General features: G+C 63.7%; 3 protein-coding genes across 3 annotated transcripts in view; 2 read left to right on the forward strand and 1 right to left on the reverse strand.

Annotated features, from left to right (window-relative positions):
* The first annotated feature begins 1,597 nt into the window (after window positions 1-1,597).
* On the forward strand, window positions 1,598-13,365 carry SEMA3B (semaphorin 3B). Its single transcript, XM_017819845.1, has 18 exons — window positions 1,598-1,678; window positions 8,596-8,723; window positions 9,559-9,716; window positions 9,793-9,855; window positions 9,933-10,052; window positions 10,127-10,220; window positions 10,309-10,428; window positions 10,741-10,886; window positions 10,980-11,094; window positions 11,181-11,250; window positions 11,334-11,478; window positions 11,587-11,806; window positions 11,894-11,985; window positions 12,158-12,199; window positions 12,295-12,452; window positions 12,564-12,619; window positions 12,697-12,836; window positions 12,925-13,365. Exons 2-18 carry the CDS (start codon window positions 8,624-8,626, stop codon window positions 13,363-13,365), a joined length of 2,280 nt encoding a protein of 759 aa, XP_017675334.1. The 5' UTR covers window positions 1,598-1,678; window positions 8,596-8,623.
* Window positions 13,366-14,620: 1,255 nt separating this feature from the next.
* LOC108499716 (2'-5'-oligoadenylate synthase 1-like) lies at window positions 14,621-16,904 on the reverse strand. The gene is made up of 6 exons (XM_017819861.1): window positions 16,562-16,904; window positions 16,087-16,387; window positions 15,832-16,007; window positions 15,513-15,751; window positions 15,290-15,425; window positions 14,621-15,205 (listed from the first exon to the last, which is right to left on the reverse strand). The coding sequence occupies exons 1-6, from the start codon at window positions 16,754-16,756 to the stop codon at window positions 14,678-14,680; spliced, it is 1,575 nt and encodes a 524-aa protein (XP_017675350.1). The 5' UTR covers window positions 16,757-16,904; the 3' UTR covers window positions 14,621-14,677.
* A 934-nt stretch (window positions 16,905-17,838) lies between these two features.
* IFRD2 (interferon related developmental regulator 2) overlaps window positions 17,839-18,105 on the forward strand; it is a 5,590-nt gene continuing 5,323 nt past the window's right edge. Inside the window, exon 1 of the mRNA XM_017819846.1 lies at window positions 17,839-17,938. Within this exon, the coding sequence (XP_017675335.1) occupies window positions 17,839-17,938 (100 nt within the window). The remainder of the gene's footprint in view (window positions 17,939-18,105) is intronic.

Raw genomic sequence — 18,105 nt, forward strand, 5'->3', positions numbered from 1 at the left:
GCCAAGGCACGGGCAGCACCTCCAGCTCCGCCGGTTCTGCCCAGAGCGCTGCCCGCTCCCGCTCTGCCGCCGGCAAGGTCAGCGCGGTGCCACGGCAGCGCCAGCCCCCGCCGTCCCTCCGCCGGCCGCTCCCAGTTCCCGCCGGCTGCAGGGACGGGGACGGCGCCGGTGACCCCACACCACCCACGCGGGACATCGCCGTACCGTGACTGTGTGGGCAGGGGCACGGCCGTGGCTGGTGATGCCCCTGCCCGGCACCGCGGCCACGGCCGGGGGAGCACCGGAGAGCCCACGGGGGCACCGTGGGAGAGCGCGGCCAGAGCTGAGCGGCACGGCCCGGACCGGAGCCCCACCGCCCTCTGGCGCCAGCCGGTGGCACTGCCGCTCCCTGCCCGGACCCTGCCTGCCCGCTGACCGCACCCCCTGCCCGCCCCCTGCCTGCCCACCGCCCCCTGCCCATACTCTGCCCAACCACTGCCCGCCCTCTGCCTGCACCCTGCTCGCACTCTGCACCCTGTCGACTCACTGCCCACACCCTGCCCGCACCTTGTCTGCACCCTGCCCAGCCACTGCCTGCACCCTGCCTGCACCCAGCCTGGCCTCACTAGAGCTCCCTTAGCACCCGCCACCATGTCACACCCATATGACCCCAGGCCTGTGTCCCCCCAAGCCCTCTCCCTTCACTTGCACCCCAGCACTCTGCCTGCCCCTTCATGGGACAGCCCCAGTCCCTCTCAGTCTGTCCAGTGGGAAGTGGTGGCTGTGCTGCCTGGCACCTCTCCCGTGGGGGTCGCCTGCACCCCAAGGCTTCCATCCACCCCAGTGCTTCTCATGGAGCTCAGCACTCTGAGGTGCCCTGTGGCTTCCCATGGCACTACATGGCACAGCACAGCAATCCACACAGCATCAGCTCTGGGACATCATGGCAAGAGCCCGGCTCTGTGGTGGCACTGGCATCCCGGAATTGTGTGTTCCATCCCCTTTCCTCCTGCATGGGCACAGCTGCCAGGAGGGAGGCTTGGGCCTGGGACAGTGCTGGCAGAGTCCCCAGCTGCCCCAAGACCACCCCACAGCAGGAGTGGCTCAGCTGGTGCCAGCTGCTCGGGCATGGATCCTTATGGCTGGATGCTCTGCAGCCTCTGGCACAGCCATGTCAGCACCTGGCCACTGCCACAGCAGAAAAAAGCATTCCCTTGCCTTCAGATGGAATTTCCTGTTTGTTTTTTTTTTATTAAAATGGTGCCCATTGCCTCCCATGCTGGCAGACACCACTGAGCAGAGCCTGGTTCCCTTGGCTCCCTCACCTCATGCCCTCTTGGAGGGAGGATGGGCTGAGATCAGCAATGGCTTGTGCACATCCCAGCTCAGTGCACTGCCCACTCCATTCCTCCCAGCCAGCATTGGACACCCCAGCATGCCTGGCTACAAGGCAGACCTTCCTTCTCCCTCCTGCTCCAGCTGCGCGGCTCCTACTGGGATAGAGCCACTGAATCTCCAGCTCCTGGCATGCCGGGAAGGCAAGAAGAGCCATGCTGCTCGAATTGCCCAGGCCCAGCTGAGAGCTTGTTACACATTTACCCTGCATTAATGAGGCGGCACGGGCTGCTCGGCCTTCGGACCACAGCGATGCTTCGCAGGCAGCCAGCCGGCCCCAGGGCAGCTATGGGGGTACCACAAGGTGAGTTCCCCTAGAACAGGCAGTGTGGCAGCAGCCACATCCGCTCCCTCCTCCTCCAGCCCTGCTGGGCTGGGTTTTGCAGGAGCAGGTGAGACAAAGGGACAGATGAGGCACTCAAATGTGCACCTTTGCCCTGGCACTCCTCCTGGCAGGAACAGGACCAAGCAGGCAGGGAAGCGTCCTTGGGGACAGTGGAATGTTTTGCAAATGTGATCGGGGATCCAGGGCTTGCTCGCACCTCTCCTGCCCTCCCAGTGCAGGCGGAGGAGGGGGCGGCACCCCAGGGAGCCCCGGGGTCCCGAGGGGCTGTCCCTGAGCAGCCAGCCAGGTCGCTGGGTGCACAGAGAGGACACGCAGCACAGTTGTCTTTTGTTGGTGCCGGCCCCGGGAGCTGAGACCGGGGCTTTGCGTCCCCTCCCTCCACCCCCGCCGCTGGCGGGACTGGCGCCCAGTACCGGGGATTTGGGGTTTAAAGAGCAGGCGGCTGTCACAACCCCAGCTTACCCACCGGGCAAGGAGGCAGGCGAGCTCCGGCAGAGCCCACACACCATAGCAGGTGAGATTGCGGATTTGGGGTACCAGGCTGACCCACCGAGAAGGGCCATGGGATTGGGGGACTGAGGCCATGTAGATCCCTGGGGAGTGGTGAGGTCCCTGCCTCCTCTCAGTGTGTGCTGCATGCCAGTGGGTTTGAAAACGGTTCCTGGAAGGAAGTGGAGGCATCGCTGGGCACGTGACACCTCCTTATCTCTGTCACTCCACAGATGAGTAGGGACTCTTAAGCCCTGTCCCATCTGGGGTGGCTGGGATGAGCACCGCCGTGTTGGGAGGTTTCCCAAGCAATGCCTCTTGGTTTATAGGAAAAGGGGTTTCACCCAGTGCATTTCCACCTGTGGCTCTTTCACTGTGCTCACTGGCTCAGTCACAGGCAGAGCTTGCCCTGGCTGGCACCTGGGTGAGGTCTCTGGCGATCGGGAAAGGGGGGATCCTGAAGCTGGGCATGGGGCAGGGCAGGAACGGGAGCTGGGCCAGCAGACAAGGCCCTATTGTGCCGTGCTGGGGCCGCTGGCTCACCCGTCAATAGCCCCATTATGCTCGGCGGCGGCCCCCGCAGCCTTCCCAGCCGGCACAGCCCCGCGGGAGCGCTGTGGGAGGTGATCTGAAGTGGCTGTTGTTTTGGGGGGCCAGGGTGAGAGGAGAAGGGTGAGAGGAGAGGGCACAGTGCCAGGACTCTTCTGCCACTACCTGGCTGGGTGCTGATGGGTGCCATGAGATGCTGTGCTTCCCGGTGCCACAGGCTTTGGGGGCAAGAAGCCCAGGACGGGGAGCAGGCAGGCTTGAGGGGTAGATGGACATACCTATCCTCACTCCCCTGCCCTCACCATCCCATCAGACAATGCCTGTGCCCAAGGTGGCCATGGCTGTACTGCATTGCCTCGGGGCAGGGATGAGCAAGTGGGCATCAAGGGGCTGACATCAGCCCCGGGTGTGGATGCAGCTGGGCCAGCAGGAGCAGATGAATGGTCCTGGATGTTTCTCAGCTGGACACGCCCTGGCTAAAATTACTTGTGCCGTGGCAGGGACACTAGCCTATTTTTAAAGCTGAAGGAGCTGGATGCCACTGGTCGGTGTGGCGCAGGGCAGGACCGAAGTGGCATGGGCAGGGCAGCAGTCAAGGGGGATCAGCCAGCCTCTCCCCTGCCCTCCCACTGGGATAGGGAGAGGACTGGGTTGGTGGCAGAAACCCTCCATGTCCTGCTCCTGCCCCACTGGTGTAATTTTGAGGAGCTTCAGGCTCAGTGGTTTTCAATGCATGAGACATGGCCCCTCTGCCTGTCCCAGAGCCTGGCTGCCAGCAGACACAAAGCCAAAGGGCAGATGGTCACCCTGGGTCAGTAGGATAGGATCCTGTAACACCAGGATCCCTCTCTTTCCCTAAAAGCCATTGTACTGCACCAGGAGGATGGATGCCTCCTTCTTCATCACCACCCCAAAGGTTCACATGTACCCCACAGCTCGGTCCCACAGCAGGGACATGTGATGACAGCATCCCGGATGTACTCAGGCACTGGGGTGCACTCAACACCCCACATCCCCTGGGGAGCCCAGATCAGCCCAGCACGGGGTTGGGACAATTAAAAAGGGATTATCTGGGCTACACCAGCATGGCACTGCCGGGAGCCGGTACCTAATCCCAGCAGGAATGCACTGGGGCCACAAGGGTCTCTGCTGCTGGGGTCTCACACCAGCATGTTGTGATGGGGGGTGGACATAGGGTCAGGGCGGGTATATCCACAGACAGGGTGTGAGCCTAGAGCTGGTGTCCCCCTGGGACACTGCCACCATTCTGTGCTACGAGGATGCAACTGGCTTGGGCACATTTCTCACTGCCAGCCAAGCCCTAGCACTGACACACTTGGGGCACCACAGGCTCTGTCCCCTACCTGGCACATCTTCCCCCTACACCAGTGATGTGGTGGCCACTTGAAGCCCATGCCATCCCACAGCCCAACACCGTGCCACAGGTGGACTCCCAAAGGAGCCACCACATCTTTAGTGCAGTCATGCTTTTTGGGGTGGCCAAGCCCGGGGGTACCAGCTTAGGTATGGACCTGTGCCCAGGTCATGGGTGCAGGCTTGGGTGAGGATGCCCCTCCATCCTCTTCTCTCTCCTCTCCCACTGACAAGTTGACATTGTCACTGGGAGTGCTGGCAAAGGCTACCCCGCTGTGCAAGCCCATCTCTTGGCTGGGGAATAGTGCTATGCCAAGCCCAGGTGGTACAGGGACGCCTATGGCACCAGTTGGCATGACCCAGCTCACCCTGACCCTTGGGATTTGCCTGTCCCCAGACACAATGGCTCCACCAGGGCAGAGGGTTGCTCCCTAGCCACCAAGGAGATGGGGGGCCACCCTGTAGCACTCCTGGGGAGTCACCCCGCGGGTCCCCACGACATCGCCAGAGCTCTCCTGGTGCGGTACATTCCTCTTTGAGGCACAGGATTTGTCCCCGTGCTGGGGGCTAGTGGATGTCTATCCCTCCATGTGGGCGCTTCAGCAGTCGCTGGTCCTGGTCACCCATTCGATGGCACAGATAACTCCCATGCCCTGCTGGCTCACGCGCTGGCACAGGAAATGCAGGAGCGTTGGCCGTTGCCTGATGCCGTACTGCCCTCGGGAGCCCTGCGGAGGTGGAGAGGAGCCGCTTCCTACCGCAAACACTGCCGGGGGCTGGGGCGGCTGCCGGAGGAGCTACCGATGCTCGCTGGAGCCGGAACCGCCGGGGGAAATTTGGCCGAGGCAGCGATCCCTGGGTGCGGATCTGCCAGCGGCAGGGACGGGATCAAAGAGCGAAGGCGCCAGCACCTGCTTGTGCCGTTGGCGGTGACACCCCCGCGCTGGCAGGGGGCCAGGCCACCGACACCTGGCCGGGACGCCTTTGGCGGGCTGGCAGAGAGTGCAGGGATGAGGGCGGGATGCTGGTGGCGATACCCATTCCAGCTGGGGACCGTCACCCTGCCAGCGCCCAGTGGCTCCGGCGCTTGCCAGGAACACCCGGTGGGGCGGGAAGGGGTGGCCGGTGGCCGACGTGGCGCGTCCCTCCCGCGCCGTTTTTTCCGGGATGGAAGCCCGGCCCTTCTGACGCCTGATGGTTTCTCCAGGCGGAGCCACTGCCAGCAAGGTCCCCGCAGGGCTCCAGGGCTGGGGTGGTGATGACGTCACCTGGCCACCTCGCCACGCGTGCCGGGAGTGGCGGTGGTTGGAAAAGTCCCAGCTGGGTGAAGGGACACTGAGGCACAGTGCTGGCACAGCACAGGAATGTGCCCACTGTGCAGGGCTGGACACGATGTCCCTATCCCCACCATCTCAGCCTGCCATCCTGGGACACTAGGCACAGGGATGTCGTGCCCAGCTGTGTGGGGGTCACTCAGCCCAAAGTCCTGCTGTGGCATCTGGGCAAAGTCTTATGGCAGAGTAACACCTGCCATACTGGTGCCAGTGCTCCCCTGCCATCTGACCCCAGCCCCCTCGCTGTCCCTGACCCCTTGCAGCCCACAAAGCAGAGATGGCACTCAGCACCGCGGCACAGCCAGGACAACAAGTGGCAGTGCTGAGGCAGAGCCTGCCAACATGCACTGGGCCTGGCAGCAGAAGGGTTACTGGCAGTGGGACAGAAGGGCATTGCTCAGGCACCTTGCCTGGCACAGCTCCTCCTGCCTGCGGCTGGCCTGCAGCTGGCCTGCCTGTGCCTGCCTGCATGGCTCCTGCTGCCTACTGAACCCACTGCCTGCTTGTGCCAGCTGTCTGCCAGCACCTGCACCTGACCTGCCTGCACTGACTGCCAGCCCACCTGCACTTGCTGCCTGCTGGCACTCACTGCCTGCACCTGCCTACACCCGCTTCTGCCTGCATGCCTGCCTCCCCACTCACCCTGCCCTGCTTGCACGACTGCTGCCTGCACCCCTGCCTGCTCCTCTGCCTCCCCAGTCATGCTGGACCTGCCTTCCTGGACTCCCACACCCGCGGGTAGGGACAGTCAGGGGCACGGTGAGGACAGGGCAGGTGTGGCCCCCAGGGCAGCCCGGGTTCCCCCCGCGCCGAGCCCTGCCCGCCGAGGCACGCGTGGCCCCGCTGCCGGCACCACTCGGCACTTGCTATTCTTGGCAGCGGTGGCTGGAAAATGGGAGGCAGCGGAGGAATTTTGTTTGCTCCGTGCTGGGCCCCGGCCAGACATCTGGGCTGCAGCTGAATGGGGCGCGGGACTGGCCCCCCACGCTCCCAGTATGGCCCCGGCACCCCCCGGCACGGCCCCCACACCCCACTCCCGAGCAGGCAGCTGCCCCAGGGGGGAGGTAGCCCCGCCACTCCTGTGCTGAGCCACGCGTGTGCTGAGCGTGGCATCCTCAGCTCTGCCCCGGGGACAGCGGGTGCCACCGGGGGTGTCCCTGCCGGTTACACCCCGGGCCGCGTGAGGTGGCAGCACAGCTGTGTGAGTGTGTGAGTGACGGTCAGTGTTCGCACACGGGCGTGTGTGTTTGTGTGTGTGAGAATGTCCGCGCGTTTGCCCGTGTGTGGATGTTCTCACACGCGTGTGCGTGTCCCTGTGCGCGCCCCCAGCCCCGCCTCGCCCCGCCCCGCGGGGCCGCCCCGCTCCCTCCCGGCGGAGGCGGCGGGCGGGGCCGCGCCGGGCCGAGCCGAGCCGGGACACAGGTGGGTGTCGGGGGCTGGGGAGCGGGCAGGGCACGGGAGTGGCTGAGGGTTGTCCTGTGCCGGGGGTCTCTGCGCTGCCGTCGGGGGGGCTGCCCGGGCTCGTACCAGGGTGCTGGCGGTGGGGTTCGTGTTCTTGCTGGCACCGGAGAACCGGCGGCGGGGCTGGCACGAAGGGTCTCGGGGGCTGGATCTGCAAGGGTTGGCATCGGGCGTCTGTGGTGCTGCCGCTGCTGCCCGCTCCTCCACCCTGCCCTCTGGGACAGCCGGGTCAGTGCCCCGACGGTCCGTGCTCGGGGGTCCCCGTCCGGGGGTTCGCGCCCAGGGGTCTGTCCGGACCGCTTGGCAAGTCTGGGCAGGTGAGAGGCCCCCGGTGCCCCTGCACGGCCCTGGCTGGCGGCAGCCGTCGGGGCTGGCAGAGCCCGGTGGGTCCCGCGGCTCGTCCCGGCGCCTCTGTAAATGCCATTAGCGCCGGCCTCCTTCGCTCCGGGACACCGGGCAGCCAGAGCCGGCACTGCGCCCGGCCGGGCCCTGCTCGCTGCCTGCTGCCCACTGCCTGCTGCCCGCTGCCTGCCCCGGGCTCACCCCCACCTGCCAGCCCAGACGGGGCTGCCCCTGCCTGCAGGAACTGTGCAGGCAGCAGCAGATGTGCCCGACCCATGCCGGGCACTGCTCTGCATGTGTGACCCTCCAGGCTGGCACCCACGGGTGCCCAGGTCAGGCTGTGCCTGAGCAGGGTGGCAGAGCCTGGAGTGATTGCACTGTGTCCCGGTGCTGCAGTGGGGCCTTGGTTGTCACGCGGTGTCCTAGTGAGGCCCCGGTGGTGTGCCATGAGTGAAATCCACAGGGACTGATGATCAGCGTAGCCCAGCTTGTGCCTCGCATGCAGCACAGGGAAGTGCTGCAGCATGGCCAGGGGGCAAGGTGGGATCCGTGTTTTTTTGGCACAGTTCGTGCTCTGATAACCATCACCTCCCACTCCCCAGGGGAGAACGTGCTACTGCTGGAGCCAGAGAAACGCTTCCCTACCCTGTGGTGGGCACCCATCAGGGTGGCGGGCACACCAGCATGGGCCCCTCTGGGGATTGTGGACACCCACTTAGCCAGAGCCCCCCAAACCCTGCTCCAATTCACAGGGTGGTACAAGGAGGGACAGGGACCAATGGTGGGGGCTGTAGCAGTGGGGAAAAGTGAGGCATGGGACCCCGTGATTCCCATATGGACAGCTTGTCCAGTGCTTAGGAGCCCACTGACCGCCCAGGTTGCCCTGTCTGATTGTCACCACTTGGTGCATGCTCTGTCCTTGTCCCCATTCCTATAGGACAGCTCTGTGCTTGCCGGCAGGAATGGGCAGAGCCCAGCAGCCTCCTGCCGACAGGCTCAGGCAGGCATGGGGAGGGCTGGATGCTGCTCAGCTGGGCTGCCTCAGTTTCCTAAGGGGTAGGAGCAGGAGAACTATTCCCAGAGCCCATTAGTTTTGGGGTTGGATTAATAAGGGCTTAAAGACACGAAGGGATGTGGCTGGCTCATGTTCCCTCCAATCACTAGGTCGAGCCCAGTGGGGGCTCCCCTCGTGCCATGCCTGGGGTTGCCCTGTGCCGATGCTCGGGACTCTCCAGATACCATCAGCAGCATCGGAGAGGGATCGTGGTCTGGGGACAGCGGGGAGGGGGCTGTAACCCGAGCTGAGGTCTTGTTTCTCTGCCCCAGCCGCAGCGCCACCATCCAGACCCCGGCCATGAGCCGCACAATGATCCTGCTTCTGCTCCTGCTGCGCGGCCTCACCGCCGGCCACCCCCCGCCCGCTGCCACCCCCCGCCTCAAGCTGACCTTTCCCGGTGAGCGTGGGACACGGGCAGGGTGGGGGGACGTGGGGTCAGGTGCAGGGCCACCGGTTCCGTGTCAGCAGCACCCAGCATCATCCCGAGGGACGGGAGCATCTGGGGGGGGCAGCGTGGTGGGAGGGGTATGAAACACCAGCACGGATGCCTTCCCGGCACTGCTGCCGCTCTCCCCGGCGGGCTACCATATATTGGTATTGGCTGCCACATTCCTTGCCTGATGCCAGCTCCTCCAGGGCCACCTGCATGCCCCTGGGGCCATGCCTGCACTTGAGACCTCACTCCCGGCCCCCCAGCACGTGGCAGCTCAGGTGCCCCTACCCCTACATGTACCGTGGTGGCACTCCCTAGCCACAGCTGTGCCATGCCTGGTGAGAACACCACGCCGGCAGTAGAGCTGGTGCCGTGTCCTGACTGGCCACTCCGTGGGCTCCGGCACGGCACAGGGGGCTTTGTCCAGCGGCGGGTCCCAGCAAGAGCTCTCCTCCCAGCCTGACAAAGGGCTGTTTGTTCCCGCTGTGGTGGGATTAGCTCCGCAGGGCAGGGAATGGCCCCTTCTCCCCCACCGCCTGCTGCCAGGTGGGCGGTGCAGGGATGGGTACTGGGAGCATGGGGATGGGTGTCAGGGGACACAGGGATGGGTGTTGGACTGGCGTGGGGATGGGTGCTGGACCAACTCAGGCTTGGTGAAGCTGGTCAAGCCAGTGGGACAGGTTTGGGGGAGGGGATGGCCATGGCCTGACCCAGGTCACTCTGGAGCGTGTATCCAGGGCAGGGGAAGGGGCCGGGCGGTGGCGGGGCTGGGCTGATCCGTGCCGGTGGGTCCCGGCAGAGCTGCGGGCTCGCCATGGGCTGCGCCTCTTCTCGCTTGAGCGCTCATGCTGCTATGAGGCCCTGCTGCTGGATGAGGAGCGTGGCCGCCTCTTCGCCGGTGCCCAAAACCACCTCCTCTCCCTGGCCCTGGATGACATCAACCAGCGGAATAGGAAGGTAATAGTGGGGGAGATGCTGGCGGGGCAGCCTGGGGGATACTGGGGGCTGTGAGCATCCCCTTTTCCACCTGCAGATCTACTGGCCGGCTCCAGTGGAGTGGAGGGAAGAATGCAACTGGGCTGGCAAGGACATCACCGTGAGTGCCGGGAGGTGTTATGGGGTGCCAGGGGCCTGCCTCAGCACCACCTCACCCCCTGTGCCCTCCATCCCCAGACTGAGTGCATGAACTTTGTGAAGATCCTGCATCCCTACAACCGGACCCACCTGTACGCCTGCGGCACCGGCGCCTTCCACCCCGTCTGTGCCTTTGTGGAGGCTGGCCAGCATGCAGAAGTGAGCCCCCCCCAGCACTGCCATGGGCCCTGGCTGCTGCCACCTGCCCACCTCCCATCCTTACCCCTCTCCAGGAGCCCATCTTCAAGTTAGACCCACGCCACACTGAGGATGGCAAGGGGAAGAGCCCGTACGACCCCCGGCACACAGCCGCCTCCGTCCTCGTGGGTAAGGGAGAGCCGAGCCCAGTGTTGGGTGCAGTGTGGCAGGGTGGTGCCGAGGGGTCCCCTGTAATGCTTCCCTCGGTGCCTGCCAGGCGAGGAGCTCTACTCTGGGGTGGCCACCGATCTGATGGGCCGTGACTTTACCATCTTCCGCAGCCTGGGCCGGCGTCCCTCCATCCGCACAGAGCAGCATGATTCCCGCTGGCTCAACGGTCAGTGCTGGGGAGTGGGAGGGTGGCAGGGGGTCCACCGACACCCCAGCACGGTGTTGCTGCTCCCTGGAGGCATCAGGGCAATGATTTCTCCAGGCTCTGCTGTACCCTGTCCTCCCATGCCTCCAGAGGGTGATTTCAGGAGTCTCTGTGTCCCTTGCAGAGCCCTGATGTCTGGTGGGGTCCCATCCTCACTCTGCCTCTGCCCAGCAGCTGGGCAGGGTTGGTTCTGCAGCCTCATGGGACCCCAACAGGTGTCCCTGGGGAGCAGAGATAGTGAAGGCATTGGAGGCATCACCCCTCTGTCCCCAGAGCCCAAGTTCGTGGCCGTTTTTTGGGTGCCAGAGAGTGAAGACCCCGACGATGACAAGATCTACTTCTTCTTCCGTGAGACAGCGGTTGAGCGGCAGCAGGGGCTGGGCAAGACCAGCTTTGCCCGTATCGGCCAGATCTGCCGGGTGAGGGCATCTGTGGGCGGGTGGGCTGGGGGCCGAGGAGCCCGGGGGTGCCACCTGCTGCTGCTGACACTGGTGCCCTCCTTTCCCTGGCAGAATGACATGGGTGGGCAGCGCAGCTTGGTGAACAAGTGGACAACCTTCCTGAAGGCTCGGCTTGTCTGTGCCGTGCCAGGACCCGATGGGGCAGACACTCACTTCAATGAGCTCCGTGAGTGCAGAGGGATGCAGCCCTTCAGGGTAGCTGTGGGCATTGCTGGCATATTGGGGCAGCACTGATGCCTTCCCTGCTTGCAGGGGACGTTTTCCTGCTGCAGACAAGGGACAAGCGGAACCCCCTTGTCTACGCCATCTTCTCCACATCCAGGTCAAGCCCCCTCCCCACCACTCTGCTCATACCCAGTGGTGCCCCCCTTGCCCCCTCACATCACCCCCTCTCTCTCCCACCAGCTCTGTTTTCCAGGGCTCGGCTGTCTGTGTCTACACCATGGCCGACATCCGCCGGGCTTTCCTGGGCCCCTTTGCACACAAGGAAGGTCCCAACTACCAGTGGGTGTCGTACCAGGGGCGTGTGCCATACCCCCGCCCAGGCATGGTATGTGGTATGGGGGTATCCTGGCTGGTGCCAGCAGTGGGATGCCACTAGCTGGGGTGCGGTCATTGGGGTGTGAGACCCTGCTTAGCCATTGCTGTCTCTCCACAGTGCCCCAGCAAAACCTTTGGCACCTTCGGCTCCACCAAGGACTTCCCAGATGAGGTGATCCAGTTTGCTCGGCATCACCCACTGATGTACAACCCTGTGTTGCCCCACGGCCAGCGCCCCCTCTTCCTGCAAGCTGCAGTGCCCTACACCTTCACCCGCATCGCCGTGGACCGTGTCACCGCTGCTGATGGCCACTACGATGTCCTCTTCATTGGCACAGGTATGTGGTGACCCCAGAGCTGAGGCAGTGGGGGAGAGCAGGGGGATGCTAATGCCGGGACACAGGCTCACCCCTCCCTGCCCACAGATGTGGGCACGGTGCTGAAGGTGGTCTCAGTGCCCAAGGAGAGCTGGCACCACATGGAGCCACTGCTGCTGGAGGAGCTGCAGGTCTTCCAGGTGAGAGGCAGGCTCTGCATCCCCCCAGTCAGACCTTCCCCCGGCACTCCCTTGTGCTGCCCATGCTCTGGGTTGTGCCAGGGCAGTCCAGCTGCCAGGACATGGGAGCCAGGAGCCGGCAGGCCAAGTCTCCCACACGCACCCTTAACTCCTGCCTGTGCTCTGCCCTCAGGATGCCTCCCCCATCACCAGCTTGCAGCTCTCCTCCAAGCGGGTAAGGGGGGACCCCAGAGTGTCCCCGTGTCCCACTATGGCTCTGCCTAGCCCCGTGCCGTGGCATGGGGGTGCTCAGCTCTGCTCTCCCCCCAGCATCAGCTCTACGCTGGCTCCACCACAGCACTGGCCCAGCTGCCCCTGCACCGCTGCGGTGCCTATGGCAAAGCCTGTGCCGAGTGCTGCCTGGCCCGGGACCCATATTGCGCCTGGGACGGCACCACCTGCACCCGCTATGTGCCCAATACGAAGAGGTAGGTGACATGCCAGTGTGTTGTGCTAGGGCAGCCAGTCTGCCCTGAGGCCAGAGTGAGGGGCACAGGTCACGCTGCCGCAGCCCCTGCTCCTGCACCACCTTCCCACAGGCGCTTCCGCCGGCAGGACGTCCGCAACGGTGACCCCAACGTGCTCTGCTCTGAAGGTGAGCTGGGACCCAGACAGAGGTTGGGGTCAACCCTGCTGTGGTGGGGGATTGACATCCAGGCCATGTCCCCCCAGACCCCCGGCGGGGCAGTGTGCCCCAGAAGCAGCTCTACGGGGTGGAGGGCAGCACCGCTTTCCTGGAGTGCGTCCCCAAATCCCTGCAAGCCCGCGTCCTCTGGACATACCAGCGCACCCTGGATGACCCCCAGCGAGAGGTAGGCTCTCCCTGGCCAGGTTCTACCGGCAGGGCTGTGCCATGCTCTGCCATGCCAAGCTGACTGCCCATCCCCACGGGTGCTGCAGGTGCAGATGGACGAGCGGGTGGTGCGGATGGAGCGGGGTGTGCTGCTGCGCAGCGTGCAGCGCGCCGACGCCGGCCTCTACCTCTGCCACGCCACCGAGCACGGCTTCACCCAGCCCCTGCTGCGGCTCTCGCTGGAGGTGATCAGTGCCTGGCAGGCTGCGGGCATGGCACCTGCTGGAGACCCCCAGCTCACCGCCGGGGCTCCCGGCCGCAAGGTCTGGTACCAGGACTTCCTCCAGCTGGTGGAGCGCCCACCACTGGGAGCCACAGACAAGGTCTGCCAGAGGCTCCGGAGCCGGGGAAGACCCCCACCTCCGCCCCGCACCCACGCCGGACCCCCTGGCCGTGGGCAGGGTGAGGAGCCACGCAAAGCCCGCCGCCGGCGCACCCATGAGGGGCCGCGGGCTGAGCGTGGCCCCCGCAGCGCATCCCCCTGGTGACCCGGGGGTCGGCCCCGGGCACCAGGCTCTGCCTAAGAGCGGGGCCGCAGGTGGGGCACAGCCTCGACTGCCCTACCAGCAGCACTGTGTGGGCAGTGGCGGGGGGTTGAAGCTCCGGGGCCACAGGAGGGCAGCCGAGATGAACAGCTCCCTGAGGGGCTGCCGATTGCCCTTGCCACCGGCTCCAGCACCGGTGGGGACCCAGCCGGCTGCCGGCATCGCAGAGTCACCAAAATATTTATTAACGACTGTTACGATGAATGTAAACCTGCAGGGCCAGACAGTGCCCCCCCAGCATCGCACTGCAGGGGGACAGCACAGCAGGTTCACCCTTGGGTCCCAAGGGGGCTGCATGCGGGAGTGGGACCATGGAGGGGCAGGACAGGCGCTGGTGGGACACAGGGGCCCAGCAGGAGGAGGGGGGTGTAAAGGGGAGATGTGGAGGTGCATAAAGGTGGCATCCACTGCCCTGGGTGCAGAGTAGTGGCACAGGGGACCTTGTACTAATTGAGCACAATAAAGCAGAGATTCAGCCCAGGGTCTCGTGTCTGCCCCAGAGCCCCAGGAAGCACTTGGTGGGGCAGTCTGGTGCCCCACAGTGGGGACCCCCCAGCATTGATCCAAGAGGCGAGGTGTTCAGCAGCTCCTGGAGGGCTGGGGTAGCCAAGACTTGCAGGAACATCGTCAAGTTTGATGGGGTCCTCCCAGGCTTCCAGGTTCCCATGCTTTCAGTTCCACTTTCATTTCTGGGAGATGAAAACCGAAGCCTCCCCAGTGCCAACAGGCAGCAATTAAGGCAGTGACCAAAGGTGACTTCAGAGTCTGGTGTCTGCAGTGGTATCAGGACCCCTGGTGGCACTGGCCACATCCCATTGCCTCTGGTGACACCGTGCCACCAGCATGAGCCATGTCCCAGCACAGGCTGCACCTCAGCCCAGACACTTGAGCCCCCTGCATGGGCACAGGCAGGCACTGGTGAAGGCAGGAGCAGGCAGAGATGAGGCAGAGGATAGCGCTAATTTTTTCTCCTGTGGTCCAGCTAACAGCAGGCTGGTACCCCTGACCCCACCAGGCACCCTGGATTTGGGCAGCACTGCTGCTCTGCACCCGTGTGTCCCTGTGCCATCCGAGCAGCTGGTGGCATTGAAGTTGCCCCTCATCCCAATGGGGATGGGTGACCCCAACCCCTTGACCACCCCATGTGACACTTGACACTGTCCCCAACCAAGCAAGCAGCTACCAAGGATCCATCAAGGCATTTATTTCTACTGACAGGGTACACAGAGGCATGGGCTGGTGCTGAGGGCAATGCTCAGGAGGGCAAGCAGGCAGGGAACTGGGGATGCTGGGGGCCTGCACCCCCCCGGAGCCGCAGGGACAGGTGGATGGTGGTCTTGGGCTGAACATTGTAATGTGCCAGTGTGTGCCGGTCCTCCATCTCCCTGGTGTTATAGATGAGGTACTGCTGGTCAGCAGAAGGCCCCTGCCGGCTCTGGATCTGCTCCTTCAGCTTCCGGACAGTGTCGGTGGGCAGCACCGTGTAGGTAATGCTGCGGTTCTTATCACCCTGCACGAAGACCTCCATCTCCTGGGGCTCGATCTGCAGCAGCACCAGCTTGGTGCTGTAGAAGATGCCATACGCGGCCAGGGTCTTGCTATCCTGTAGGTTGATGTTGTTCCTACCTGGCTCCTGCTGTGCCAAGTTCTGCCTGTAAAAGGGGATGCCCCACTTCTGCTGGATCTCCTCCTTCACCTTCCCGATGGTGTCATAGGGGCTGATGGTCAAGCTCAGTCTGGTGCCCGACAGCTGCCTCACCTCAATGTTCACGCGCCGGGTCGGCTGCAGGGACAGGAGAGTGGGTTGGCAAAGCCAGCAGGGGCAGGGATGGGGGACCATGATGCCCACAGACTCAGGCAGCCTTACCTGCACCTCCCAGGGCTGGATATCCGCAAGGCAGGGCAGTGAGCTGCAGCTGCTGGCAGCTGCCCGCGCCATCAGGCCCCAGTTCTTGCCTTGGCCCAGGATCCCCGTGGGGTCAGCAGGGTCCAGAATAACAGGGCTACAAACACAAAGAGTGGGCACTGCTGTCAGCCCTGGGCAGTGCCATGGGGCCAATGGCACAGGTACCATAAGACACAGTCCTCACCGGTCACTGCTCAGCAACCCCTTGACATGGTCACCAATCTTGCTGTCCTTGAGCGAGTAGTACTTCTCCCAGTAGATGCAGATGTCCTGGTACCGGCACAGCAGCTTCAGCACTGTAAGGAAGCCTTGAGCCATGACAAAGGAGTCGCAGGAGCCTGTGCCCTCCTCCCAGGCATAGATGGTCAGCAGCTCCAGGGCATACTTGGGGGGCAGGTCCGCTTTAGGGTTCTTTAGCTTCAGCTAGGGAAAAGACAGGGATGGGTGAGAGCTGGCTGGGGTGGGTGCCTAATGGGAGCTGGGAAAGCTGGGCAGCCCCTCACCTCCTTGTACCAGTACTTGACCAGTCGCAGGAGGTTCTTCGGCTTGGCAGGGAGACGCTTCACAAACTTCTTCTGCAGCTCAGTGAAGCAGGGGGAAAACTCCCCAGGGTGGCCACGGGCATTCAGGAGCTCCACGTACACATCTGTCTTTGGCGGGGCGTCCTCCATTACCTGCCCTGTGGGGCGAGAAGGAGGGTGAGAGCCATCCCATCACTGACACCACTGCCTGGCCCCATGCCAGCCTACAGCACTTACCCAAGGCATCATAGGCAGGCAGAATGTCCACATCAATGGACTCTCCGTTCTCCTTGGAGGAGAGAGTGAGGCTGAGGGAGCGTGGTGCATTGTCAGGACCCTTGTAACGGGGTTCACTAATGCACACGGTGAACTGCAAGTTCTTCCTGCAAAATAAGGCAATCAGCCTTATTTTGATCAAATCCAGCATATCCTTTCTCTTCTCCTTCTGCTTTTGGTAGCTGGATAAGCAGCTGAGGAAGAGCACCACATCAGCATCAGAGTTGTTCTTCAGGGCCGTGCCCTTGCCCGCTGAGCCACCCTGCAGAGAGACATCCTGCCTGCTCAGCACCGCTGCCCCTCAGCACTGGGATCGCCTGCCACCATTCCTGGAACTGCCAAGGGAAACTGAGGCAGGGCAGGAGCTGGAGCAGCAGGACAGAGGGAAGGGCAGCAGCAGAGGTGCCAGCTAGCCCCTGAGCAGGGCAGCACTCACCTTGACTGTCTTGTTGACATGGATTTCGGTCCCAAAGCAGTCCTCCTTCAAGAAGTCGCAGATCCGCCTCACTGTCTGCTTCACCTGCATGGAGAAAGCTGTGCTGGGCTCCAGGTTCTGCGCGATCCAGCCATCCAGGTTTCTGGCAGACACCGTTCTCAGTTCGTTCATGAATGACACCTGGCCCACACTCATGTTGCCAGGTGTACTCGCTCCTGTTGCTCTCTACCGACTTGCTGCCTCCTATGTCCACTCCTGCCTTCACTTATCTGCCTCCCACAGCCTGCTCTTATCTGCAGCAGCTTTTAAAGCTCCCCAGGCCACCGCCCCTATGCCGTCACCACTGGGAACTTAAGGTGGTCCAGGGTCCTGCCGACGGGGTCCTCCAGATGTCCGAGTTGCCACCACCGCGGGGGCTCGGAGGGGGGCCAGAGGGGCTGCGCGTCACCCTGACATCCGACAGAGGTGATGATGGCAGCGCAGGTGGCTGCCTGAGGCTGGCTCTGGAACCCTGTAGGACCTCACAGCCCAGGTGCCTGCGGTGGCACAGGGGTCTCCCCTGGGTGCCTGGTTGGACAGAGGTCCCACCATTGGGACCCGGTGCCAGCCCGTGCCTGCCTGCACCCATGCCAGGGGCTCAGGTGTCCGGGCTGGGGCACCACCAGTGCCGGGACATGGCTCGTGCTGGCGGCACAGTGTCACCAGGAGTAATGGGACTTGGCTAGTGCCACCAGGGGCCCTGATGTCACCACAGGCAATGGAATGTGTCTGTCAGCAGTGTCAGCAGATGCCCTGGCACCATTGTAGGCAATGAGATGCAGACAGTGCCAGTGCCACCGGGGGTCCTGGAGTCACCCCAAGTAATGGGACATGGCCAATGCCGGCACCACTGGGGGCCCTGGTGTCACTTCTGACAATGAGACATGTCCAGGGACAGTGCTACCGAGGATCCTGGTGTCAACACCGACAGTGGCGCATGGCTGGTGCCAGCATCACCAGGAGTTCTGGTGCCCTCCCTTGCAGTGGGATGCAGCCGGTGCCGGCATCACCGGAGCTCCCAGTGACCCTCGAGCCCGGCAGCGGGAGGCGCAGGCTGGATGTTGCTGCCCGTGCTGCCTTAAGCGCCTGAGCCAGGGAATCGGGAGTTTCGATTTCTGTTCCTTCCGCGACTGTAGTTTCGGTTTCTGACTTGTCCTAGCTGGAAACGAAAGTGGAAAGGGCTCCGCGAGTGCCCTCTTGGCCCAAACAAACTAGGGATAGTCAAAACACTCAAACTCATGCCTGGAAACTCGGGGCGGGGTCAGGCGGGGCCAGGAGGACGGGCGGGGGCTGCAGGCAGGGGGACAGTGGGCTTCCGGGAGCTGCGGCTGGCAGAAAGTGAGGAAAAGGGGGATAGGGAACAGGGGCAGGAGCACGAAGGGGCAAGGGATCAGGACACTGGCAGAAGACAGGCAGGGGCTAGGGAGAGGAGACAGTAAGGGACAGGGATAGGGACAAGGATGAGGCAGGGAAGCATCAGCAGCAGGGGCAGGGATATGTGTAAG

The sequence above is a fragment of the Lepidothrix coronata genome, unplaced genomic scaffold, assembly GCF_001604755.1.
Source record: "Lepidothrix coronata isolate B3197 unplaced genomic scaffold, Lepidothrix_coronata-1.0 Scaffold78, whole genome shotgun sequence".
In the NCBI taxonomy this organism is placed as follows: Eukaryota; Metazoa; Chordata; class Aves; order Passeriformes; family Pipridae; genus Lepidothrix; species Lepidothrix coronata.

What these genes read in the sequence shown, in the direction of transcription:
- SEMA3B (XM_017819845.1), top strand. Translation starts at nt 8,624, where the DNA reads ATGAGCCGCACAATGATCCTGCTTCTGCTCCTGCTGCGCGGCCTCACC. An exon ending in GCCATCTTCTCCACATCCAG is followed by an intron (nt 11,251 to 11,333) that starts GTCAAGCCCCCT and finishes CTCTCCCACCAG; the next exon opens with CTCTGTTTTCCAGGGCTCGG. An exon ending in TGTCCTCTTCATTGGCACAG is followed by an intron (nt 11,807 to 11,893) that starts GTATGTGGTGAC and finishes CCCTGCCCACAG; the next exon opens with ATGTGGGCACGGTGCTGAAG.
- LOC108499716 (XM_017819861.1), bottom strand. Translation starts at nt 16,756, where the DNA reads ATGAGTGTGGGCCAGGTGTCATTCATGAACGAACTGAGAACGGTGTCT. An exon ending in ATGTCAACAAGACAGTCAAG is followed by an intron (nt 16,388 to 16,561) that starts GTGAGTGCTGCC and finishes GTCTCTCTGCAG; the next exon opens with GGTGGCTCAGCGGGCAAGGG. An exon ending in TCAAGTACTGGTACAAGGAG is followed by an intron (nt 15,752 to 15,831) that starts GTGAGGGGCTGC and finishes TCTTTTCCCTAG; the next exon opens with CTGAAGCTAAAGAACCCTAA.